Consider the following 26,431-nt stretch of genomic DNA (forward strand, 5'->3'; position numbering starts at 1 on the left):
TCCATGGAAAAGATAAACAATGTCACAGAATTTGAGCTCTTGGGATTTTCACAGAACGTAGAAGTGCAGAAGGCATGTTTTGTGATATTTTTCCTCTTCTATGCCATCAACCTTGTGGGAAACAGCCTCATCATGCTGACCATCTGTTTTGGGAAACTCTACCGGTCACCCATGTACTTCTTCCTCACCTATCTGTCTCTGATAGATCTTTGCTACTCCTCCGTCACGGCCCCCAAGATGATCAGAGACCTGATCTCGGAGAGGAAAACCATCTCCTATGAGGGATGTGTGATGCAACTTTTTGGTGTTCATTTCTTTGGTTCCACTGAGATCTTCCTCCTTACAGTGATGGCCTATGACCGTTACGTGGCCATCTGCAAACCCCTCCATTATGTGAAGATCATGAACTGGTCTGTATGCAATAAAATGCTTGTGAGCACATGGGTTGGGGGCATCATCCACTCCATGATTCAGTTGTCCCTGGTTGTCCGGCTGCCCTTCTGTGGCCCCAATGTGATCGATCACTATTTTTGCGACGTCCATCCCATGCTGAAACTCGCCTGTGCCAATGCGTATGTCGCCGGTGTTGTAGACACAGCCAATACTGGGACGATCACTGTGGGGTGCTTTCTTGTCTTGCTCTTCTCTTATACCATCATATTGTGGTCCCTGAGACATCAGAGCAAAGAAGGACGGCGAAAAGCTCTCTCTACCTGTGTTTCTCACATCGTTGTGGTCATCATCTTCTTTGGTCCTTCTATTTTTATATACATGCGACCAGACATCACCTTTTCAGGAGATAAAATGGTTGCCATATTTTATACGAATATCACCCCCATGTTAAACCCTCTGATCTACACTCTGAGGAATTCAGTGGTGAAGAATGCCATGAAGAAGTTGTGGAGTAGGAAAGTGGTTTTGCAAAAATGAAGTACTAAATCACATGTTTGCATTTTGAAGGTCTAATTGGGCTTCAAGCATCTGTTAGGTGCCTAGAGTTCAATTCACCTTACAAAGTCTTTCCCATATTTAGCAATAGTGATAACTGTGATACATATTCTGCACTTCCTGTGTGCCAGGTACTGTACTAAGTGCTGGGGTGGATATGAGGAGATTGGGTTGGACACAGTCCCTATCCCACATGGTGCTTTCAGTATTAATCTCCATTTACAGATGAGAAAACTGAGGCACAAAGAAGTGAGGTGAGTTACCCAAGTTCACACAGCAGAATTTAGGGGGACTGGGATGAGAACCCAAGTCCTTCTGACTCTAAGGTCTGTACTCTATCCACTACATTACAGTGCTTCTCTATCAATACCCCTCTTCTTCCTTCTTTCCATCCTCACCATTTTCTAGCACTCCGCATACCCCTAAAGTAAAAGCACAAAGAGAATATATGTAGCAACATCATCAGAACTGCCCCACTACCACAGCTTCACTTAACAGGAAATTCAAAGGGGATGCAAAGGGACCACAATGGGTATTCAATTTCTTTTTAGTTTCTGCATTTGGTTCTTATTATTTGGTCTTAAAATCATTTTAGGCCATGGGACCGCTAGTGTTCTATCCAGCCAAGAGCACACAGTGCTGGCAAGACAACAGTGATATGGGGAGAATGACAAGTGGAAGGAAAAATGGAAAATAAAGAAAATGAAGTGACCTGCTTTATGGCATTGATTAAATAAGGTATTAATTAATCACATTCTACGTGCTGAGCACCTAATTCAATACAAAGTGAACGGACTGTCCCTGATGGGTCTAACAGTCTGAAAAACAGTAAATTTATAGATGAGAAAACTGAGGCACAGAGGGATTAGGTGATTTACCCAAGGACACACAGCAGGACAGTAACAGAACTAGAACCCAGAACTCCTGATTCTCCACCCTATGCCCTTTCCACTAGGTGATCCTGGTGATCCCATGCTGTCTCCTCTAAAGAACAAGTGAACATGTCTCAGTCATGATTCAATCAGCTGCAGAAACTCAGTGAGCAAAAATAAGCATTCTGGGTAGCCCACCCACCAGTAGTGTGTGACTCTGCTGGGTGACCTTGCTGTGTCCCCATTTTGCAAATAAAAGAACTAAGGCACAGAGAAGATAAGTGATGTGCCCAAGACCATACAGCAGACAAGGGTGGAGCTTTGATAAGTATCCAGGCTCTGAGACTCCTAAGCCCCATGCACTTTCCACTTGGCCATTTTCTTATGACAAAGACAAACACTATCATTTCTATATAGAGTTAAATGGTATGCAGTATTGAGGTTATGTATGTAATCTTTCCAACTGGCTATTATAAATGGCTATTACTATGGATGCAGAATAATACTGTTTATACATACCAACTTAAGTTACATGCATGACTGTATAAGCATCCATAGAGTTTTGAGATTCACAAGGAGAATATAAAATTGACAAACCAACCCAATGCTGGAATTTCACTTCCACTTTTATAAGCATTCAGATAGAGCACTCTGCCATTGTTCAGTGCAGAATAACATCTATAGAGAGTTCACATGGCTTCACATGAACTTTCGATGATGAGATCAGAATAAGAAGGAGAACTTCTTTGGAAGAGAGCATCTTTCAAATAATCGAAACACAGAAAAGGTGTGATAATCCTATTAGAAACAGTGTGGCCTGATGGATACAGCATGGGCTTGGAGGTCATAGAGAGTGGATTCTAATCCCAGGTCCACCACTCATCTGCTGTGTGATCTTGGTGAAATCACTCATCTTGTTTGTGCCTCGGTTACCTTACATACAAAATGGGGATTCACTACCTATTCTCCCTCCTAGCATGAACCGGAGAGTCAGCCGGACCTGGGTTCTAATCCTCCTCCACCACTTGTCTGCTGTGTAACCTTGAGCAAATCACTTCACTTCTCTGTGCCTCGGTTACCTCATCCACAAAATGGGGATTATGATTGGGAGCCCATGTGGGACAGGGACTTTGTCCAACCCAATTTCCTTGTATCCACCCTAGTGCTTAGTACAGTGTCTGGAACACAGTAAGTGCTTAACAAAACCCACAATCATTTTCAAGTGCTTAATGCAGTACTTTGCACACAGTAAGGGCTCAGCAAATATGAGTGAAATAACTGGGAGGCAATTCAAGCACAGGGAAGAGCTGAGAGAGGTTCAGTCATTTATTCTGACCCCTGAATTAGAGTGAAAAGTCAGGACACCTGGTTTCTAATCCTCTGCCATTCATCTGTTTGACTGCGGACAGGTCCCTTATTTTCTCTGGGCCTAAGTTTCTTCATCTGTAAAATGGGGATTCAGTACCTGTTCTCCTTCCCCTTTAAACTGTGAGCCTCATTGGGACAAAGACTGTGTCAGTATCAGTGAAATAGGTAGAAGCCAGATTGGATGGAGTCGAGGGGGTAATTGGAGGAGAGGAAGTGGAGGCAGAGGATCTACACAACTCACCCAAGGATCTTGGTTTGGAAAGGAATGGTGGAAGGGAGATAGAGTGCTAACTGGAGGGAACCATGAGGTCAAGGGTGTTTTTTAGGATAGGAGAGACATGAACATATTTGAAAGCAGTGGGGGATGAGTCATTGGAAAGTGAATGGCTGAAGATGGTGGTCAGGGAGTGCGGGGGAGATCATTGTCCTCTCAGGAAGTGGTCCTCCCAGTGGGACTGCAACCTCTAGGGATCATAAGTGTCAGCAGGGCATCATGCAAGACTATGGTCACATTGCATTTCCTGTCTCCCAGTGCTTCCATGAGAAGACATTGAGCTCTACTAGCAGGCTTAATTTTAACTTTGGCTAGAGTTGGGACAGCAGGCTGACCATCAGAGCAAGGAACAGCAGACCCCAACTAAGATCAAATAAGGAATAGAGATTCTTTTGTCATTGCAGAGAACCTAAATGTTTTTTAAAATGTTCTCAATTTTTAAATCCCATCAGCAGTTTGTATGTCATGAGAAATCAATGGCAGAAAATGATCATAATTATTATAATAATACTAATAAATAATATTTGTGGTATTTGTTAAACACTTACTTTGTGCCAGGCACTGTACCAAGTGCTGGGGTGGATACAACAAAATTGGGTTGGACACAGTCCCTGTTCCACATGGGCCTAACAGTCTTAATCCCCATTTTACAGGTGAGGTAATTGAGGCACAGAGAAGTGAAATTACATGTCCAAGGTCCACTGCAGACAAGTGGTGGAGTCAGAATTAGAACCCATGACCTTCTGATTCCCAGGCCAGTGCTCTATCCACTATGCAGAGAAGCAGCATAGCCTAATGGAAAGAGCTTTGGCCTGGGAGTCAGAGAACTGGGTTCTAATCCCAGATGTGCCACGTATGTGCTGTGTGACCTTGGGCTAGTCACTTAGCTTCTCTATGCTTTAGTTTCCTCATCTGTAAAATGGGGACTAAATATTTGTTTTCCAGTTCCTTTGGATGTGAGTCTCAAGGGGAAGAGAGATTTTGTCCAGTCTGATTATCCTTTATCTTCCCGGACACTTGGCATGTAGTAAGTCTTTAATAAATACCAGCATTATTATTAGTGATCAAGTTCCTTATTTTGTTTTATAATTGACCTCAACTAGTTTTGTGGCTTCCTTTCTTGTCTCTGAGATCCTCTGAAGCTGATAGGAAGTCCCTCTAGGGGATAAGCCCCTGGCTCATTTAATGGTCTTTAAATTGTCCTGTGGCAACTTAATTATTAGTTCGCATAGTCATACAGTCAACTGTGAACAAGAAGAATCACTTGGAGTAGACTTTGAGCCAGAACTAAGAAATGACTTTTGTTGTTTCTTGGGTTTGAAATAGATGTGGACTGGACGGAATTCTTCGAAATTGCAGGGCCAGGTGTTTTCAATACTATTAAATTTGTGTTCAATTATCAAATTCACTTCTTTCTAAAAGAAAAAAACTGAATGATCCACAGTCTGTGAGAGTAAAGTCTATCTGACCTTTGGCTGCAAGGTAAGGTGTGTGATTCTGGGCACCTATATGTAAATGAATACTGGCCTGAAACTGCCCTTTCAGCTTTCATGCATTTTTGCCATTCAGAAGGGTGCTGATGTGAAGAACAATAAACAAGATCCACAAATTGGTTTCAGCAGATTGGACAGATGTAACTTTTCAACCCTGGCTCTTCACAGTCTGTTTTTCTCCAGCATGGGCCAGGATTTCTTCCCATCATATTCCTCCTGTTTCATGATTTGACCTGCTTGGAAATAAGCCACGAGATGACAACCACACCCCTCTTCATGAAGGATTTTCATCTTGATAAGGAAATTTCTCCTCTGTTTTACCTATATTTTCCTTTAATTATTTTCATCCTATTATCTTAGTTGAAGCTACCGTATGCCATTTTATTCTCAAAACCGTTCCATAACTTGCTAGGATTTTACATGCTCATTGTCTCTGAAAGGAAGTTTGAAGACATCTTTTTCCTTTAGCAACACTTTTACTTTGGATTTTTATCACATAAAGAAGTCTTTGTCTTCTAGTTGCAACTTCAGCCCCAAACATACTCTTCATTCACTTGTCTATGTAGGTCACTTGATCTGGATTCTACTTTTGAAATGAATTATTATTTAGCTTCTTTTATCTTTTTTGGTCTATGTTTCCGTGGTTCTGGAATCGTTGCAACATTCCTTTCCTACATCCTAGATCTCTCAAAATATGTAGAAATATGTATATTTAAAATTGTGGTTGTCTATTGCCATTCTATTAGTTTACTACTCTACTAAATATTTATGAAAGATCACTGTTCCACCTTTGACTCCTCCCTCCCTTTAACCCTTGATATTCAGTCTGTCATCAAATCCTACTGCATTTTCCATCTGCAATATTTCCAAGATCCAGCCCATTCTCTCCATTGAAATGATCTTCATGTTAGTCCTGGCGCATTTCATATCCCCCTGCATTGAAGCATCAGCCTCCTTGCTGATCACCCTCCAATGTCTCCCCTCTCGAGTTCACTTGTCACTCTGCTGCGCGGATCGTTTTTCTCAAATGCTGTACTACACACATCTTGCCCCTCAGAAACCTCCAAAGGTTTCCCATTACTCCCTGCATCAAGGAGAAACTCTTGACCACTGGTTTTAAGGGATTCTGTCAGCAGTCTCCTACCAACTGATCCACTCTCTTCTCCCTCTACCCTCCAGCTCACACTCTTCATTCCTCTCAAATTAAACTACTCATTGTGTCTCATTATCATCCCACCTCTGACCTGTTGATCATGCTCTTCCTCTTGCCTGGAACTCCCTCCTTCTTCAAATTTAGCAGAATGCGGCTCTCCCCACTCCAAAAGCACTTTCGAAGTCACACTTCTCACAAGAAGCTTTGTCAATTTATTTCTAATATCTCCAGATTATAGCCTCCTTTACTGCTATGTCAATACTTCTGCAATCAATCAATCAATCATTTATTTATTGAGCACTTACTTTGTGCAGAGCACTATACTGAGTTCTTGGGAGAGAACAGTACAAAAGAATTAACAGACACATTCCCTGTCCATAACAAGCTTGCATTATAAAGGGGGAGACAGATACTAATATGAATAAATAATTTAAAATTCTGCATTGCCTGAACATTGGTTTTTCACAACTGTCTGAAGTATGTAATAATGATAGTAATAAAATCATAATTGTGGTATTTGTTGAGCACTTACTATGAGATAAGCACTAGACTAAGTGCTGGGGTAGATAGAAGATCATCAGGTCCAACATGGGGGCTAGGAGGGGAACTGAAATGAGGGAACTGAGACACAGAGAAGTAAAATGACTTGACGAAGGCCAGACAACAGAAAAGTATCCAAGGAGGGATTAGAACCCAAGTCCTCTGAATCCTAGGCCAGTGCTCTTTCTACAAGGCCACATTGCCTCTCCACTTATATACATGGGTTACATACCCTATTTAATTAATTATGAACTCATACACAAATCTCCTTTTCCTTCTTCCTACTGCCTGTACTTCATTTGTAAATTATTTTAGAGTCTATCTAACCCTACTAGATTAAGAAGCAGTGTGGCAGAGAGGATAGAGCATAGGCTTGGGAATCAGAAGGACCTGGGTTCTAATACCAGCTCTGCCACATGTCTGCTGTGTGACCCTGGGCAAGTCACTGAATTTCTCTGTGCCTCCTTTACCTCATCTGTAAAAATTGGGGATTAAGAGTGTGATCCCAATGCGGGACAGGGACTTTGTCCAACCTGATTAACTTGTATGTACCCCAGTGCTTAGAAAAGTGCTTGTAACAGAGTAAGCACTTAACATGTACCATAATTATTTATTAAATTATGAACCCCTTCAGGGCAGGGTCATGTGGATAAACTCTATCGTACTCTATCAAGTGCTTTGTACAATATTCTGCACTTGGTAGGCAGTCAGTACAGTGCTCTGCACACAGTAAGCGCTCAATAAATACGATTGAATGAATAAAGAAAATGATGTTTGTGGGAAGAGTGCCCTATCTGTGAATTCACCCTCTCCCTCTACCTGAGCAACCCACAACAAGGAAAGGGAACAGCTACATGACAAGGTTGCAGAATGGGAACTGTGTCTTTCAGATAGACATCCTGGGAGGGCTAACCGGTATGAGGGGGCTTGTATATAACTGCTATTATTAGTTGTAAGCTATTAGACCGATCCCTGCAGAGCTTTCCTTGCTGATTAGGACTTGGCCTCTCTCCTTCGCTTGCTTTCTGCACAACCACTTTATGAGTACACCCAGTAAAAAGGCAGAACTGATCGCTCTGGCTCGGTGTCTCCTCACTGGCTTGTCGTCGCCCAATCTAAAGAACTCAGAGCTGCCCTCTCGTCAGCAACCCCAGGTGACTGGGGGTGCATCTCCCCACAGTCTTATAAAATGGTATTGTTCCCTTTGACATCTCAATTGAAGCAGTTTTAAATTCCACCCTAAACCCAGGAAGTCAAATGGAGTACAGGCCTTCTGTTTTTTCTATTGTATTTTACTTTCCCAAGCTCTTCCTACAGAGCTTACAGTCTAGATTCTACAGGCTCTGGTTACTGACGTCCTGAAACTCCACCTATTGCTATGTATGCAAAGAGTCTAATATCTTGTCAAAGGGGGCTGAGTTTGGTTAACGCACATTCGATAACTGGGTACAAAATACTTTCCCAAGAACAATTATTTTTCAATCTGCCCAGTGTTCACACTGTAAGAAAAGGTAGTGAGTCCCTGAATGTTTAACTGTTCCCCTTGATTTTCATTTTGTGAACTCCTGGTTTTGACAAAATAACTGGGCATTTGGCTTTGAATTTAGGGAAGAATTTAAGGAACCTCTTTCATTTAGTCTAGGTAGCCTGGCAAAATGTGATTTTGGAGCAGCCCATTTCCCCATCTGTGGCTGAATGTCTGTCTGGAGTCTTCTGTTTCATTCAATGGCATTTATTGAGCACTTACTGAGTGATAGGCACTGTATTAAGCACTAGTCGTATGGGACTCAAACCTGGAGTACTGAGCCTAGAGACATCAGCTGTTTCTTCTAATCAGTGTCTTCAGTGAACAGGTGAAACAATCCTGCTTAACTTGGAAGTTCTGTTCGTTTATTTCTACTTCAAACTCCTTCCTAAATTGCTTGCCTGACTGAAGAAAACCATGCCTGATAATGTCTTCAAGACTGATTAAAAAATCACAAATAAAAGGGCAGACTTCAAGAGTCAAAAAGCATGATCAGGTTTGGTTCATGTGAGAGAACTCCGGAGAGCTACAGTGAAGATATGGATGTTTGGTCTTATTGTTATGTTTCAATATTTTATCATTACAGGCAAAATCACCACTTCCAGGAAGAAGCTTTGCTGACTTCATGGAAAACCTGAACAATATTTCAGAATTTATTCTCTTGGGACTCTCCCCACATCCTATGGTGCAGGTTATCTGTTTCAGGCTGTTTCTGCTCCTTTACACTGACGTCGTGATGGGGAATCTGCTCATTCTCCTCACCATCTGGTTCAGCCACCTAATCGGTCAGCTGATGTATTTCTTCCTCAGTTACCTGTCCCTTGTGGGTCTCTGCTACACCTCCACCATCTCCCCTAAACTCATTGCTGACTTGATGGTGGAGAGGAGAACTATATCCTTCCCCAAGTTTATTACCCAACTTTTTGCTTCTCACTTCTTTGGCAGTGTTGTGTTAGTATGTTAGTTTGTTAGTATGATAGTATGTTAGTATGTTTGTTATTATGTTTGGTTTTGTTCTCTGTCTCCCCCTTTTAGACTGTGAGCCCACTGTTGGGTAGGGACTGTCTCTATATGTTGCCAACTTGTACTTCCCAAGTGCTTAGTACAGTGCTCTGCACACAGTAAGCACTCAATACATGCGAATGATTGATTGATTGATTGATTTAGGTTTGTTACTGCTTGGCTAGCTGGTGACTCTATGTCGGGCAATCAGGCATGCTGATGCTCAGTCAGGTTTTTTTTTGCTTTGTGACAGTTTGCAGCCCAAAACTCTTCTTCATTTTGAAAAATATGTAGGAAACTACAAAATATCTATCCTCGCTTAAAACACCTGTGTTCCCAAACACTACAACAAGATGGGAGTGATATAAATTGAAGGGTATTCATTAGGGTAGAAGAAAACAATTATTTTCCATCCATATAATCGTGCATTTTAGTCTAGTGAGTTTGGTAGGGAATGGGCCTAATTTTTCATTTCCTGAAAATTTCAGGCTTTAACATTTATTTCAACTGAAGCCAAGACTATTGGCTTGTTTGGGAAACATTTATCACTGTGGTATTGTGATTCTTTTGGGACAAAATTCCCCAGGTTCATAACACTTTACATCATTTACTTTAAATATGTCTGTGGTGATTGGGGATAACAAAGTGGATGTTTTCCCCAAAGATGCTGTCATAGCTTAACTTTTAGGTGTGAGGGCAAGTATATAACTACAGTGTTTGCTTCTTTCTGAGATCAGGGGGAAAAGGATCTCAGAATATCACTTGCATTTGCTGAGAGAATTTTCTTTTCCAGCTTTCCAAAGAGCCCCGAATGATCGCAGAAAGGAGCAGTGGAAAAGCTGAAAACCCATTCCTTAGAACAAGGTTTGCAGGTGAGCTTTTCAAAGAACTAACTTTGCTAAAATGGGGACTTCAATAAAATACATTTATAGGTTTTGAAAATGGTCTCTTTGTAGTTTAGTATGAGGCCCTAGAGGGAGGCAAAGATTACAAGAACCAAAAACACAGTCAATCAATCAATAGTTTTTACTGAGCACTTACTATGTTCAGAGCACTGTACTAAATGCTGGGGAGAGTACAGTACAACAGAATAGTGGACACACTTCCTGCTCATTTCTTTGAAGTTGCATGCGGTTTAGCACAAGGTCTTTTGATGTATTTGAAATAACGAAAATGGCTGTTGAGGTCCTAGAAATACGTTCTCCATTTACAACCTGAAAGTTTACAACAAGGGGAAGAATTGGAGCAATCAAATCCAGACTTGATTTTCTGCTTGGTTACATAAGGTCACAGACTCAGAATCTTTTGAAACTGGAATCATGAGTCCTGGAGAAGCTGATGGTTGCCTCTGCCACTGTTTCCAGTAACTACTCCAACCTCCATCCCTTCCACCACACCTAGAAAGTCATTAGAACATTTTCAGTACAAAAGAATACATTTTAACTGTGCTATTCATTTTTACACCATTTTTGTAAAACAGAGATACTTTTGTGTGAGATACACCAAACATTGAAATAAGGCCTGTTTGTTGTGGTGTGTAGTGAAGTGAATTAATTTCTTACCAAGCAGGGGTCTATAAGCAGTATGTTTCTTTGGGTTTAGCTGACAGATTGTAATGTAGTACTACACAAAGCCACTTTGCTCTCTTCTAACTCTCAGTGCATTGATTTACTTTTTAACAGGGATCAACACTGTCTTAGATTGTTTAGGAGACTGTAAACTCAGAAGAAAGTAATATGGGACTAAACTCACAGTAGCATGGGCTAGGGGAAAGAGCTTGGGCCTGGGAGTCAGAGGTCCTGGGTTCTAATTATGCTTGGGGCACTTGCTTCTGTGTGACTGCAGTGTGGCCTTAATGGAAAGAGCCTAGGCTTTCAAGTCAGAGGTCATGGGTTCAAATCCCAACTCTGCCAAGTGTCAGCTTTGTGACTTTGGGCAAGTCACTTAACTTCTCTATGCCTCAGTTACCTCATCTGTAAAATGGGGTTTAAGACTGTGAGCCCCTTGTGGGACAACCTGATCACCTTGTAACCTCCCCAGCACTTAGAACAGTGCTTTGCAAATAGTAAGCACTTAATAAATACTATTTTAATAAAAGTCACTTAATTTGTCTGTGGCTCAGGTTCCTCAACTGTAAAATGGGAATGAAATACCTGTTCTCCCTCCTACTTAGACTGGAAGCCCTGTATAGGATGGGGACCATGTCTAACCTGATTAAGTTCTGTCTACTCCAGTGTTTAGAACAGAGCTTGGCACGTAGTAAGAGCTTAACATATACCATTGTTGTTTTTATTACTTTTATAATTATTGCCATTTTAATGAGGCTTTGGGCATCTGTAAGATTGGATGTGGGTCGAGATGGATGTGAAATCATATTAGGTTGCACTTCTGCCTGTAGACCTTTATGATTTTATGATGAAAGCATTAATTCCTGGTGGAAGTCTGAATTGGGAAGTTACAATCTGATACGATAGGGTCTTTATTCCAGAATATGACAAACAATCACTTTACTTGCTTAAAACTCCTGTATTCATGAACACTAAAACAAAATCTGAGTCATATAAATTGAAGGGTATTTATTAGGGAAGAAGAAAACAATTATTTTGTATCCACTTAATCATGCATTTTAGACTTGTGAGGTTAGCAGGGAATAGGCCTACTTTTTCATTTCCTGAAAATTTCAGGCTTTAATATTTATTTCAACCTAAACCAGGATTATTGACTTGTTTGGGAAACATTTCTAACTCTGGGATTGGGATTCTTTTGGGACAAAATTCCCCAGCTTCTTAACACTTTACATCATTCACTTTAAATATGTCTGTGGTGTTTGGGGATAACAGAGGGGATGTTTTCCCCAAAGATGCTGTTATAGCTTAGATTTTAGGAGTGAGGGGCAAGTATATAACTATATTGATTGCTTCTTTGTGAGATCAGGGGGAAAAGGATCTCAGAATATCACTTGCATTTGCTGAGAGAACTTTCTTTTCCAGCTTTCCAAAGAGCCCCGAATAATCTCAGAAAGGAGCAGTGGAAAAGCTGAAAACCCATTCCTTGAAACAAGGTTTACAGGTGAGATTTTCAAAGAACTAACTATGCTAAAATGGGGACTTTAAAAAAATGCATTTATAAGTTTTGAAAATGGTCTCTTGTAGTTTAGTATGAGGCCCTAGAGGGAGGCCGAGAATACAAGAACCAAAGACACAATCAATCAATAAATCAATCAATACTTTTTACTGAGTACTTACTATGTGCAGAGCACTGTACTAAATGCTGGGGAGAGTACAGTACAACAGAATAGTGGACACACTCCCTGCTCATTTCTTTGCAGTTGAATGTGGTTCAGCACAAGGTCTGTTGATTTATGTTTGAAATAATGAAAATGGCTGTTGAGGTCCTAGAAATACATTCTCCACTTACAGCCCAGAAGTTTACAAGAAGGGGAAAAATTGAAGCAATCAAATCCGGGCTTGATTTTCTGCCGGCTTACATTCATTCATTCATTCATTTAATCCTATTTATTCAGCGGTTACTGTGTGCGGAGCACTGTACTAAGCACTTGGGAAGTACAAGACAGCAACATATAGAGACGGTCCCTACCCAACAATGGGCTCACAATCTAGAAGGGGGAAACAGACAACCAAGAAAAACATGTAGACATGTGCCAAAATCGTCAGAACAAATAGAATTAAAGCATATGCACATCAGTAACAAAATAAATAGAATAGCATATATGTACAAGTAAAATAAATAGAGTAATAAATCTGTACTAATATATACAAGTGCTGTGGGGAAGGGAAGGATGTAGGGCCAGGGGGACGGGGAGGAGGAGAGGAAAAAGGGAGCTCAGTCTGTGAAGGCCTCCTGGAGGAGGTGAGTTCTCAGTATGGCTTTGAAGTGAGGAAGAGAGTTGCTTGGTGGTTGTGTGGAGGGAGGGCATTCCAGGCCAGGGGAAGGACATGGGCTGGGGGTCGACGGCAGGACGGGCAAGAACAAGGTACAGTGAGGAGGTTAGTGGCAGAGGAGCAGAGGATGTGGGCTGGGCTGTAGAAGGAGAGAAGGGAGGTGAGGTAGAAGGGAGTGAGGTGGTGGAGAGCCTTGAAGCCGAGAGTGAGGAGTTTTTGCCTGATGCGTGGGTTGAGAGGCAGCCACTGGAGATTTTTGAGGAGGGGAGTAAGATGCCCAGACCATTTCTGCACAGAGATAAGCTGGGCAGCAGAGTGAAGTGTAGACTAAAGTGGGGAGACACAGGAGGGTGGGAGATCAGAGAGGAGGCTGATGCAATAATCCAGTCGAGATAGGGTGAGAGACAAAAACCAGCAAGGAAGTGGTTTGGGTGGACAGGAAAGGGTGGATCTTGGCAATGTTGTGGAGGTGAGACCGGCAGGTTGTGGTGATGGATTGGACGTGTGGGGTGAACGAGACAGCAGAGTCGAGGGTGACACCAAGGTTGAGGGCTTGTGAGATGGGAATGATGGTAGTGCCATCTACAGTGACAGAAAAGTCAGGGAGCAGGCAGGGTTTGGGAGGGAAGATAAGGAGTTCATTGTTGGACATATTGAATTTTAGATGGAGGGCAGACATCCAGAAACAGATGTCCTGAAGGCAGGAGGAGATAGCAGCCTGGAGGGAGGAAGAGAGAGCAGGGGCAGAGCTGTAGATTTGGGTGTCAAATCATGGGGTCACTGACTCAGAATCTTTTGATACTGGAATCATGAGTCCTGGAGAAGCTGATGGTTGCCTCTGACACTGTTTTCAGTAACTACTCCAACCTCCATCCCTTCCACCACACCTAGAAATTCATGAGGACATTTTAGGTACAATAGAATATATTTTAACTCTACTATTCATTTTTACACCATTTTCATAAAACAGAGATACTCTTATGAGAGATACACCAAACATTGAAAAAGGCCTGCTTTGTTGTGGTGTGTAGTGAATTGAATTACCATCTTACAAAGCAGGGGTCTATAGCAATATGTTTCTTTGGGTTTAGCTGATGGACTATAATGTAATACTACACAAACCCACTTTGCTCCCTTCTAACTTTCAGTGCATTGATTTACTTTTTAACTGGGATCAACACTGTCTTAAATTGTTTAGCAGACTGCAAACTGAGCAGAAAGTAATATGGGACTAAACTCACAGTAGCATGGGCTAGGGGAAAGAGCTTAGTCCTGGGAGTCAGAGGTCCTGTGTTCTAATTCTGCTTGGGCCACTAGCTTCTGTGTGACTTTAGGCAAGCCACTTTATTTGTCTGTGCCTCAGGTTCCTCAACTGTAAAATGGGAATAAAATGACCTGTTCTCCCTCCTACGTAGACTGGAAACCCTGTATAGGACGGGGACCGTGTCCAACCTGATTAACTTCTGGCTACTCCAGTTTTTAGAACAGTGCTTGGTACATAGTAAGTGCTTAACAAGTACCATGGTTGTTGTTATTATTATTATTGCCGTTTTAACGAGGCATGATTTGCACCAGCCACAGGTAGCAATACAAAAAGGGAGAATTGTTTGAATCTATATAGATGCCTAAAATGCACTTCAAGTTGCTTTGCCAGAGAATCATGGCACGATAATGAACAGTGGAGCTGTGGGAAAATTGCTTTAATTTAGGATTCATTTTAAGAATTAAAATGACTCAAATGGATGGTATAATCCTTATCAATGAAGATGTAAAGGAAGCAGACAGAAAGACTGGAAATCTGGGGGAAGAATTTGGAATAAGCAACCAATGTGCAGAATGAGAAGGTGATGAAGGACATGGGGCTAACCATGGCAACCGTTAACTAAGACTTTTATTTGGTTGTTTTCTCCAAAGCACACACATTGTTCATATTCATCCCATACATGACACCAGAATGCTACATCTGAAAATATCCTGTGTGGCAGGCTCTTTGACACATTGGCATCATGCTGCATTCTGGATTTCTCATTTTAGAAATCCAAGCTTTGAACTGTGTCCAGGTTTCGGAAGACCCTGAACCATAGTCGAGATCATGGGCAATGAAGGCGGGTCACTTCTCTTGCCTATGAATTGCACTGTGACCCTCAAAAGAGCACTGTGACCTAGAAGCAGCATGGGCTGCTAGGCAGTGCATGAGCCTGGGACTCGAGGCTTTGGTTCAAGACGCAGCTCGGCAAGTCACTTGACTTGTTGGTGCTCCAAGTTTGTCATTAGTCAAATGAGGATTAAATTTTTGTTCTCCTTCCCTCTTAGACTGGGATTCCCCAGTTAGGGCTGGGACTAGGGCCAATCTGATTATCTAGTATCAGCTCCAGCACCTGGCTCATAATAAGTACTTTGTATCATTCATCACAGTTGTTATTTTTATTGATATTACTAAAATTTGCCATCTTAAGATAATAGTCACTAGCAAAAATGCTTCCCTCATATTTCTACATTAGAGTAAAGCAGTTCTGCTTCCCCACGTTGATTCCTTGGTGGATGGTTAGAGCGGGGCACCCAGTGTCTCTAAAGAGTGGCAGCCCATATTTCATTCTGCTCTGGTTCCTTTCAGACCATTTAAAAAGAGACTGTAAGGCTCAGAATGGAGTAGAAAATTGCTTAAAATGTCAGGGCTATAAATACTAACTCCTAGTTATGGTTTTGGGTCACCACAAGTTTGTGCCTCAAAACTTGAGTGAATCTGAACAAATATGATTTTCATTTTATAAAAAATAATGAGTCATACAAGCATACTAGACTACATTCCTCAAAAAATGATGGAGGGTGGAAAGCATGGAGTGAGTCACAATAAGAGTGGTCAGAGATGCCTAATGGATCAACTAGAGATCCAGGCCCAAGGAGTAAGTCTTTCCCAGGCTTTTAGGCTGCTCCCATACCCACCTTCTACCACTTGGCTTTTTCTTCCTTCCTTTCCTACTTCTCTGAAGGAAAATAATAATAACTATGGTATTTGTTAAGCACTCACTATGTGCCTAACACTGTTCCAAGCACTGGGGTAGATACAAGATAAACGGGACTGGACACAGTCCCGTCCCACGTAGGGCTCACAGTCATAATCCCCACTTTTACAGATGAAGGAACCAAGACCCAGAGAAGTTAAGTGACCTGCCCAAGGTCACACAGCAGACAAGTGGTGCTTAGTACAGTGCTCTGAACACAGTGAGTGCTCAATAAATATGATTGAATGAAGTGGCAGAGCCTGAATTAGAACCCATGACCCTCTGACTCCCATGCCAATTTGCTATTGTTATTATTACAGATGAGGGATTGTAAGAACGGGTTGTCTTCCGAGTCTCAGAAGATCACCAGTGCTTCGGAACCGGATTAGAAGCCAAGTTTACTCTATCATCCTGCTGTTACTTTTAACCTGTCTCTGCTTTTACCTGGCCCATTCTTGATAAAAACCAGTTTCCTCACTTTTCTTCTGCATTATAGGAAACTCAAGAACAGAACCCCATTAAGGTTAGCTATCTTCTAAGGATGGGGGTTTCATTGGAGAATTTTATATTGACACCTTTCTCCCACACCTCTTGGCTTTCAGTGCTTACTGATGGCACAGGGATAGATCTAGCCAGATTTGGAAGTTACTCAATCTGGGGGAGGGCTAGGGAATTGCCCAATATTTTTCAAAGCCAGAAAAGGCAACAGAAGCTTGAATTGAGATTTTACCTTTCTTTCCAATTGTCTGTCTCTTTCACGCATCTAAATTCTCAGTTGAAGAGTCCGCACACCAGAGCGCCCTGCAGAACACCTTGCGGGGCTAAGGGAGTCTCAGGATTTTATCCCCTGAACTCCTCTTCTTTCAAGAGAAAGAACATCTCCTTGAGTTTAATTGAGTTCTCTGCCCTCCACTACCCTCAACATCTCTGCCTCAGTTTCCTCATCCAAGTTATGAGGCTAATAAGACCTGCTTCACAAGCTGCTAGTTAGAATGGTTGTGAGGTATTTCATGGCTTTAAAAGGGTTATTTAAATTCTTAATAAGAACCCATGAAGCAATATTGTTCTCCTTCCTTTACACTGCAACCCTGCAGCCTCAGCAGGATGCAATAATAGCCACTTATATAGCAGTTTTCTCCAAGGAGCTCAAAGCACTTTACAGACATTATCAAATGAATCTTCTCAACATCAGAAAGCTGTCTTTTCCCAGTTTTAGTAGCCAGAAGAGTAGATTTTGAGCCCAGCGGTTGGACAGGGTCTGTGTCTGATCCAGTGATCCTGTCTCTACCCCAGAGCTTAGCACAGTGCTTGCCACTTAGTAAGGCTTAATAAACACCTCAACTATCATAATGGGGGAGGCTAGGGAACATGTCCAAAGTTAGGTTAGTCTGCAGTGTGGCAGGAACTGAGTTACTTGCTTCTTAAAGTTATCAGAATTTGTTGTCTGCCTAACCTAGGAGTCTGTCATTTATAAGTGTGAGCTTTGCTCAACTACCTTCAGCCTGAATCCTGATAGATTAGCATGGTCTTCTGTGGTGGTCAGAACTCAGCTTGATCTGATCTGACAAAGTCATAGCTGGGGTAATTTGAGATGCGACTCACGAACTACTCTGACTTTCTATGGAGAATGATCCTGGCAGCCCACCCTGCTGTGCAGATAGCATGAACACATAACACTTTACAAAGCACTTTCATTTATGCCTAGACAGTCTTAGGAAGGGAGTTCCCACTTGCTTCCAAATCACTGATTTTTTGCCATTGCAAAATGCTCATACTGCACCCAATCCGGTCACAAAGTAAGGATTAGAACCCAGGGCTCAGCATCACAGATGTCATCCATTTAATAGATCTGCAGTTTCCCAACCGCTCTGCTCTGTCCTCCAGACCACAGAAGAGGTGAATTTCCTGTTGTACTGATTACCATCTTCCAGAGGACCTCCTCTGCTCTTTAAGATTCTCTCTGAGAATGGTCCATTAGAAAGCTGAGTGAAGCTTGACCCAAGCACTGGAAATAAATCTGGGCTCTTCATACCTTGCTCAGAACAGAGCCTGATATCTGGCCCTTTCTAGCCTGACAAGGGTTTTAATTCCGTCTTTTGCCAAATGGAATTTTTTGGTCTGTCCTGAAAGGATTGGTTGTATTAAAGGGGGTGGGTTTTCCCCGAATATTAGCCTGGTCCATGTGCTGTTCCCAGAGGAGTCTCAGTTCCAGCACTCTCGGCTCTGTCCTCTGCACTGTTAATTAACTGCCCCCTGCTGTGAACCTGGATTTCCACTGTTGCAGTTCCCTGAAGTGTGTGAATTTAGTGAAATGCATGCACGCTTGTGGAAACAAAACCCAAGAAAAGCAGATGTTGAAGATAGGGGTCTGTCTGAAGCTTTAAAATAAGCCCGGGAGTCTCTCTTACTGAATGCCAGAACTCGCAAAGCTGCAAAGTGCATTTCTGAATATAAACAAGGAAGGCCTCTTTGTCGAGAAGCAGCTTGGGCTAGAGGATGGGGAATGGGCCCCAGGAGTCAGAAGGAGCTGGGTTCTAGACCCAGCTCCACCACTTATCTGCTGGGTGGGCAAGTCACTTCACTTCTCTGTGCCTCAGTTACCTCATCTGTAAATGGGGATTAAGACTGTGAGCACTATTGAGGGACATGGACTGTGTCAAACCTGATTACATTGTATCTATCCCCAGCACTTAGAAAAGTGCCTGACACAGAATAATCACTTTCTAAATACCGTGGAAAAAAATGTATTGAGTTCTAACATGATGTTTTATCTCTCTATGCCTCGGAGATTAAAGGAGAGGGCATTCCTGGTACACTGGCCTCTCCCTCAGGGATATGCTAGGAGCTCTTCTGCTTTTCCAGGGTCATCTAACCTTGGGAAAGCCTATCCTGACCCAGCTGCCTGACTCTTTGCAGCTTCACAAATGATTTTTTAAAACATTTGAATTGGAGAGAGGGCGACGGGACCCTTTTCCCAGACTGAGCCCTCCCTTTTCCTCTACTCCTCCTCCCCGCCCCATCACTCCCACTCCCTCCCTCTGCCCTACACCGTTCCCCTCCACACAGCACTTGTGTATATTTGTACATATTTATTTCTCTATTTATTTTATTAATGATGTGTGTATAGCTATAATTCTATTTATCTATTCTGATGGTATTGACACCTGTCTACTTGTTTTGTTTTGTTGTCTGTCTCCCCCTTCTAGACTGTGAGCCCAATTTTGGGTAGGGATCATCTCTATATGTTGCAGATTTGTATTTTCCAAGCACTTAGTACAGTGCTCTGCACATAGTAGGTGCTCAATAAATACAACTGAATGAATGAATGAATGAATGAATGAGTAATTTCTGACCATAAAGCCAGTCAAAGCAAGTCTGAAATAGCGCTGATGGGTTGATTATGAGGCAGAATCCAAGGCTACATTTGCAAGAAGGTTCATTTTCAATGGATTCATTGCCATCAGACTGAGCAGCAGGCTTCTGAGGAGGTTATTACAGGCTATTGAGAGGTCTCAGGGTCTTACCTCTTGTGGATTCACCACCATTGTTTGAATCTCTCAAGGGAAAGACAACTTTGAAGAATCAATAGACCCAGGAGTTTCTATTCACCAGCTTAGAAATCATCATTGGAAGCACCAAATAACAACAAAAACAGGAATCTAATTCAGTCAAAAGTCTAGATTGATGAGGTCAAAGTAGATTGAAAAGAGGTTAAATTCCATTTTCTTTTCTAGTTATTTTCAGGGAAATTTACCCTCACTATCAAATGAGAAAGAAAGGGTTAAAGTAGCCACTGCAGAGTTTAAATGAGAGGAAAAGAAGTGACCTCCACTTGGAAAATTAATAGTGGTGAATATCCTACAGCTAATTTATCAAAAGGGTTTGGCTTTGATGGTATTTGTTTAGGGATTTACAATCTGAACCATGATTTTAACCTTTCTAAACTATGATTCTTTTGTTAATATTCTATATAGGGAACTTTTTTTGCTAATATCTTCAAGCCATGAGTACCTGACTCACTTGAGATATAATTTACATTCCTTTATCCTAGAATTATAACAAGACAGTGCAGCAGTAGTGATTTTCTCCAGGTTTCCTGATTATGAGACAATATGGGATTAAATGCTCTCCCATTTTCAGTGGCATCAGCATTGGATGGGAAAACAGCATGGCTTAGCGGAAAGGGCATGTTCCTGGGAGCCAGGGGACCTGTGCTCTAATCCCGGTTCCATCAATAGCCTGTTGTTTGACAATGGGCAAGTCACTTAAATTCTCGGTGCCTCTGTATCCTCACATGTTAAATGGGGATTCAACAGCTGTTTTCTCTTGTACTTAGACTGTGAGCCCCATGTGGGGCAGGGACTGAATCTAATCTGATTAACTCATATCTATCCCAATGCTTAGAATGGATTTTAACTGACACAATAATATAATAATAATATCCCATTGTATTCATTCAATCGAATTTATTTAGTTCTTACTACATGCAAAACACTGTACTAAGCACTTGGGAGAGTACAGTATAGAAAGAGTACAGTTGTACAATAGAAAAATTAATTTATCTTGGTAGACTGTGAGCCCATTGTTGGGTAGGGACTGTCTCTATATGTTGCCAACTTGTATTTCCCAATCTCTTAGTACAGTGCTCTGCACACAGTAAGTGCTCAATAAATGCAATTGAATAAATGAATATTCAATTTCAAATATCTTCATTTTCTTGATCAACATGACCATTAATGTTTTTCTATCAAAACAACAATTCTATCAAATGATGCAGAAGGGCTATTTGGTCCTTTGTGTTTAAAAGAGCTCATTCTCTCCTGTATGCATTAAGTAGAAAAACCTTCTTTTTTCTCTCTTAATACTGCCAGAGGATCAGGCTGCAGTCCTGAACCCACCCTGCTTACTGTTGGGCTCTGTTCGCTTCGTGTTCCGAGGAAGAAGGCTCTGGGTTCTCTGAACAACTGTGGGCCCCATTGACACAGGAAAGCATCAGGCACATACACAGCTGCTCTTGCACAGAGGGATTAGGTTCACCCCTCTAATAATAATATTAATAATAATAATTGTGGGATATATTAAGTGCTTACTATGTGCCAAAGACTAGTTGAGGTGCTGAGGTAGATGCAAGATGATCAGATCAGACACAGTTCTTGTCCCTTATGGGGCTTTCAGGCTTAGAGGGGGAAGAGGAATCCCTCATTTACAGTTGAGGAAACAAGGGCACAAAAAAATGAATTTGAGTAGGTTGGCCTACTAGAAATGGCCTGGGTTTGAATCCAGGTTCTGCCCCTTGCCAACTATGTGACCTGGCTCAAGGAAAAATAACAGTAATAATAATTGTTAATGGCAATTAAAAAAGTATTTTTTCTTAATTAACATCATAACATTATAATATACCATGTTGATGCATTGATGTACTACTAATATTTGTATTATACAAAATATATACTGTTGTAACATTGATTGATATTTTAGTATATAATCAATTATAACTTTTAATAATAATTTGGTATTTGTTAAGCACTTACTATGTACCAAGCTCTGCACTAAATGATGGGCAAGATCAGATTAGACACAATCCCTATCCCATATGGGGTTCACAGTCTAAATAGGGGGGAAAACAGATACTTAATCCCCATTTTACAAACGAGGTAATTGAGGCCCAGAAAAGCAAAGTGATTTCCCCAAGGTCACAGCAGACAAGTGAAAGAGCCAGGATTAGAAGCCAGGTCCTTCTGACTACCTCTCCTAGTTTTCCTGCCCGAGGCTTTGGCTCAGATTCCCTGACAGTATGGAAGAGGTACAAAGATGACCTTTCTAAACAGGAGGCAACTTTTGATCATGGTAACTCTTTAGTAAATGAAACTGAAAAATATGTACTAAAAAGATTCAGGATACCATCCCCTTGACAACTGTGGTTTTTTTCCCTCAGGAACGGTGAGTCCATCTACAATGCAATCAATGATGTCATTTCTATTGTACCATTCTAGGGAAATTAATCGCCTCCTATGCACTTTGCCATTTAATAAATCCATGGGAAAGATAAACAATGTCACAGAATTTGAGCTCTTGGGATTTTCACAGAACGTAGAAGTGCAGAAGGCATGTTTTGTGATATTTTTCCTCTTCTATACCATCATCCTTCTGGGAAACATCCTCATCATGCTGACCATCTGTTTCGGAAAACTCTACCGGTCACCCATGTACTTCTTCCTCACCTATCTGTCTCTGATAGATCTTTGCTACTCCTCCGTCACGGCCCCCAAGATGATCAGAGACCTGATCTCAGAGAGGAAAACCATCTCCTATGAGGGGTGTTTGATGCAACTTTTTGGTGTCCATTTCTTTGGTTCCACCGAGATCTTCCTCCTTACAGTGATGGCCTATGACCGTTACGTGGCCATCTGCAAACCCCTCCATTACCTGAACATCATGAACCGGTCTGTGTGCAATAAAATGCTTGTGGGCACATGGGTCGCGGGCCTCATCCACTCCATAGTTCAGTTGTCCCTGGTTGTCCCACTGCCCTTCTGTGGACCCAATGTGATCGATCACTATTTTTGTGATGTCCATCCCATGCTGAAACTCGCCTGTGCCAACGCCTACGTCGCTGGTGTTGTAGACACAGCCAATAGTGGGACAATAACTCTGGGGAGCTTTCTTATCTTGCTCTTCTCTTATGCTGTCATATTGTGGTCCCTGAGACATCAGAGCAAAGAAGGACGGCGAAAAGCTCTCTCTACCTGCGGTTCTCACATGGCTGTGGTCATCATCTTCTTTGGTCCCTGTACTTTTATGTACATGAGACCGGACACCACTTTTTCAGGAGATAAAATGGTTGCCATATTTTATACCATCATCACCCCCATGTTAAACCCTCTGATCTACACTCTGAGGAATGCAGTGGTGAAGAATGCCATGAAGAAGTTGTGGAGTAGGAAACTGGTTTTGCAAAAATGAAATACTAAGCCACATGTTTGCATTCTGAAGGTCTAATTGGGCTTCAGTGATCTGTAAGGTGCCTAGAGTTCAATTCAGCTTACAAAGTCCTGCCCATCCTTAGCAATAGTGATAACTGTGTTATTTGTTCCTCACTTACTATGTGCCAGGTACTGTACTAAGTGCTGGGGTGGATATGAGGAGATTGGGTTGGACACAGTCTCTGTCCCACATGGTGCTCACAGTCTTAATCCCCATTTACAGATGAGGAAACAGGCACAAAGAAGTGAGTTGAGCTACCCAAGCTCACACAGCAGAATTTAGGGGGACTGGGATGAGAACCCAAGTTCTTCTGACTCTAAGGTCTGTACTCTATCCACTACATCACACTGCTTCTCTAGCAATACCCCTCTTCCTCCCTCTTTCCATCCTCACCATCTTCTAGCACTCCCCATACCCCTAAGGTAAAAGCACAAAGAGAATAAATGCAGCAAACATCCTCAGAACTGCCCCACTACCACAGCGTCATGTAACAGCATATTCAAAGGGGATGCAAAGGGACCACAATAGGTATTCAATTTCTTTTTATTTTCTCCATTTGGTTCTCATTATTTGGCCTTAAAATCATTTTAGGCCAAGGGACCTCTAGTGTTCTAACCAACAAAGAGCACACAGTGCTGTGCAAGACAACAGTGATATGAGGAGAATGACAAGTGGAAGGAAAAATGGAAAATAAAGAAAATGAAGTGACCTGATTTATGACATTGATTAAATAAGGTATGAATTAATTACATTTTATGTGTTGAGCACCTAATTCATTACAAAGTGAACAGACTGTCTCTGATGGGTCTAACAGTCTGAAAGGCAGTTAATTTATAGATGAGGAATCTGAGACACAGAGAGATTAGGTGATTTACTCAAGGACACACATCAGGACAGTAACAGAACTAGAACCCAGAACTCCTGATTCTCCACCCCATGCCCTTTCCACTAGGTGATCTTGGTGATACCATGCTGTCTCCTCTAAAGAACAAGTGAACATGTCCCAGTCATGATTCAATCAGCTGCAAAAACTCAACAAGCAAAAATATGTATTCTGGATAGCCCACCCACCAGTAGTGTGTGACTCTGCTGGGTGAACTTGCTGTGTCCCCATTTTGCAAATAAAAGAACTAAGGCACAGAGAAGATAAGTGATGTGCCCAAGACCAAACAGCAGACAAGGGTGGAACTGAGATAAGTATCCAGGCTCTGTGACTCTTAAGCCCATGCTCTTTCAACTAGGCCATTTTCTTATGACAAACAAAGACAAACACTATCATTCCCATATAGAGTTAAATGGTATATAGTATTTAGGTTATGTATATTATCTTTCCAACTGGCTATTGTAAGCAGCTATTACTATGGATGCAGAATAATACTGTTTATAGATACCAACTTAAGTTACATGCATGACTATGAAAGCATCCATAGCATTGTGAGAGTTGGAGAAGCAGTGTGGTTCAGTGCAAAGAGCCCGGGCTTGGGGGTCAGAGGTTATGGGTTCTAATCGTGGCTCCACCACTTGTCAGCTGTGTGACTTCGGGCAAGTCACTTCACTTCTCTATGCCTCAGTTACCTCATCTGTAAAATGGGGATGAAGACTGTGAGCCCCCCGTGGGACAACCTGATTACCTTGTAACACCCCAGCACTTAGAACAGTTCTTTGCACATAGCAAGTGCTTAACAAATGCCACTAGTATTATTTTTATTATTCCTAAGGGGAATATAAAAATGACAAACTAACCCAATGCTGGAATTTCACTTACACTTTTACAAGCATTCAGATAGAGCACCCTGCCATTGTTCAGTGCAAAAAAACATCTAGAGAGAGTTCACATGCTGTCCCCTGAACCTTCGATGATGGGATTAGAATATGAAAGAGAACTTCTTTGGAAGAGAGCATCTTTCAAATATTCGTAACAAAGAAAAGGGGTGACAATTGATGTAAGAAGCAGTGTGGCCTTGGTTAGAGCATTCACTTTTGCTATGTAGGTCACTTGATCTGAATCCTGCTTCTTAAATGAATTATTTAGCTTCTTTTATCTTTTCTGTTCTCTGTTTCTGCGGTTCTGGAATCATTGCAACATTCCTATAATTCCTAGATAATAATAATAATAATAATAATAATAATGGCATTTATTAAGCGCTTACTATGTGCCAAGCACTGTTCTAAGCACTGGGTAGGTTACAAGGCAATCAGGTTGTCCCTTGGGGGGCTCACAGTCTTGATCCCCATTTTACAGATGAGGTAACTGAGGCACAGAGAAGTTAAGTGACTTGCCCAAAGTCACACAGCTGACAATCGGCAACTCATAAAATGTACAGAAATATGTGAATTTAAAATTGTGGTTTCTATTACTGTTCTATTAGTAAACTACTCTACTAAATATTTATGGATGATCATTATTCCACCTTTGACTCCTCCCTTTCAACCTTGATATTCAGTCTGTCATCAACTCCTATTGTATTTTTCCATCTACAATATTTCCAAGATCCAGCCCATTCTCTCCGTTGAAATGATCTCCATGTTAGTCCTGGCACTTGTCATAGCCCCCTGCATTGATGCATCAGCCTCCTTGCTGATCACTCTCCAATGTCTCCCCTCTCGAGTTCACTATTCACTCTGCTGCTCAGATCATTTTTGTCAAATGTTGTACTGCACACATCTCGCTCCTCAAAAACCTCATGGTTTGCTCAGTTTAAAGTAATTATACACTCACAGGTGAGTAATGTCATGCTGCTTCTTGCCTGTGTCGTGGCATTCATGCATTCGATGGCTCAGTTACTCCTCACCCTCCAGTTGCCCTTCTGTAGGCCCAATCAGATCAATCACTATTTTTGTGATGTGAACCCCCTGCTAAATCTCACCTGCATTGACACCTATGTTGTAGGCCTCTTGGTGGTGGTTAACACAGGAATGATCGCCATGCTCACCTTTGTGGTGTTGCTTATTCCTTACATAGTCATACTAGTTTCCCTAAGAACATGCTCCCCTCACAGTTGGTGCAAGGCCCAGTCCACCTGCAGTTCCCATATGTACATCCAGCCACCACCTTCATGGAGGACAAAGTGCTTGCTGTGTTTTACACCATAATGGTCCCCATGTTCAACCCTCTCATTTGCATGTTGAGAAATACAGAGATGAAAAGTGCCATCAGAATGGTGTGGAGCAGGAGGGTGATTTCTGGAGGGAAATAAATGTTTTCTTGCTTCTGATTCCTATTGCACGCTCCCTCATTCAATCCTGTTTATTGAGTGCTTACTGTGTGCAGAGCACTGTATTAAGCACTTGGCAAGTACAATTCAGCAACAGAGACAGTCCCTGCCCACAGTGGGCTCACAGGCTAGAATATCCTTCAGCATCCCTAA

The 26,431-nt window shown here is 41.8% G+C and overlaps 2 protein-coding genes across 2 annotated transcripts; both read left to right on the forward strand.

Annotated features, from left to right (window-relative positions):
* Positions 1 to 3: 3 nt before the first annotated feature.
* LOC119944001 (olfactory receptor 4S2-like) lies at positions 4 to 930 on the forward strand. Its single transcript, XM_038765229.1, has one exon. It carries the CDS (start codon positions 4 to 6, stop codon positions 928 to 930), a length of 927 nt encoding a protein of 308 aa, XP_038621157.1.
* Positions 931 to 22,115: 21,185 nt separating this feature from the next.
* LOC119944002 (olfactory receptor 4S2-like) lies at positions 22,116 to 23,042 on the forward strand. Its single transcript, XM_038765230.1, has one exon. It carries the CDS (start codon positions 22,116 to 22,118, stop codon positions 23,040 to 23,042), a length of 927 nt encoding a protein of 308 aa, XP_038621158.1.
* Positions 23,043 to 26,431: the final 3,389 nt, after the last annotated feature.

The sequence above is a fragment of the Tachyglossus aculeatus genome, chromosome 22 (assembly GCF_015852505.1).
Source record: "Tachyglossus aculeatus isolate mTacAcu1 chromosome 22, mTacAcu1.pri, whole genome shotgun sequence".
In the NCBI taxonomy this organism is placed as follows: domain Eukaryota; kingdom Metazoa; phylum Chordata; class Mammalia; order Monotremata; family Tachyglossidae; genus Tachyglossus; species Tachyglossus aculeatus.

Coding starts and splice junctions, on each gene's coding strand:
- LOC119944001 (XM_038765229.1), top strand. CDS start 4: ATGGAAAAGATAAACAATGTCACAGAATTTGAGCTCTTGGGATTTTCA.
- LOC119944002 (XM_038765230.1), top strand. CDS start 22,116: ATGGGAAAGATAAACAATGTCACAGAATTTGAGCTCTTGGGATTTTCA.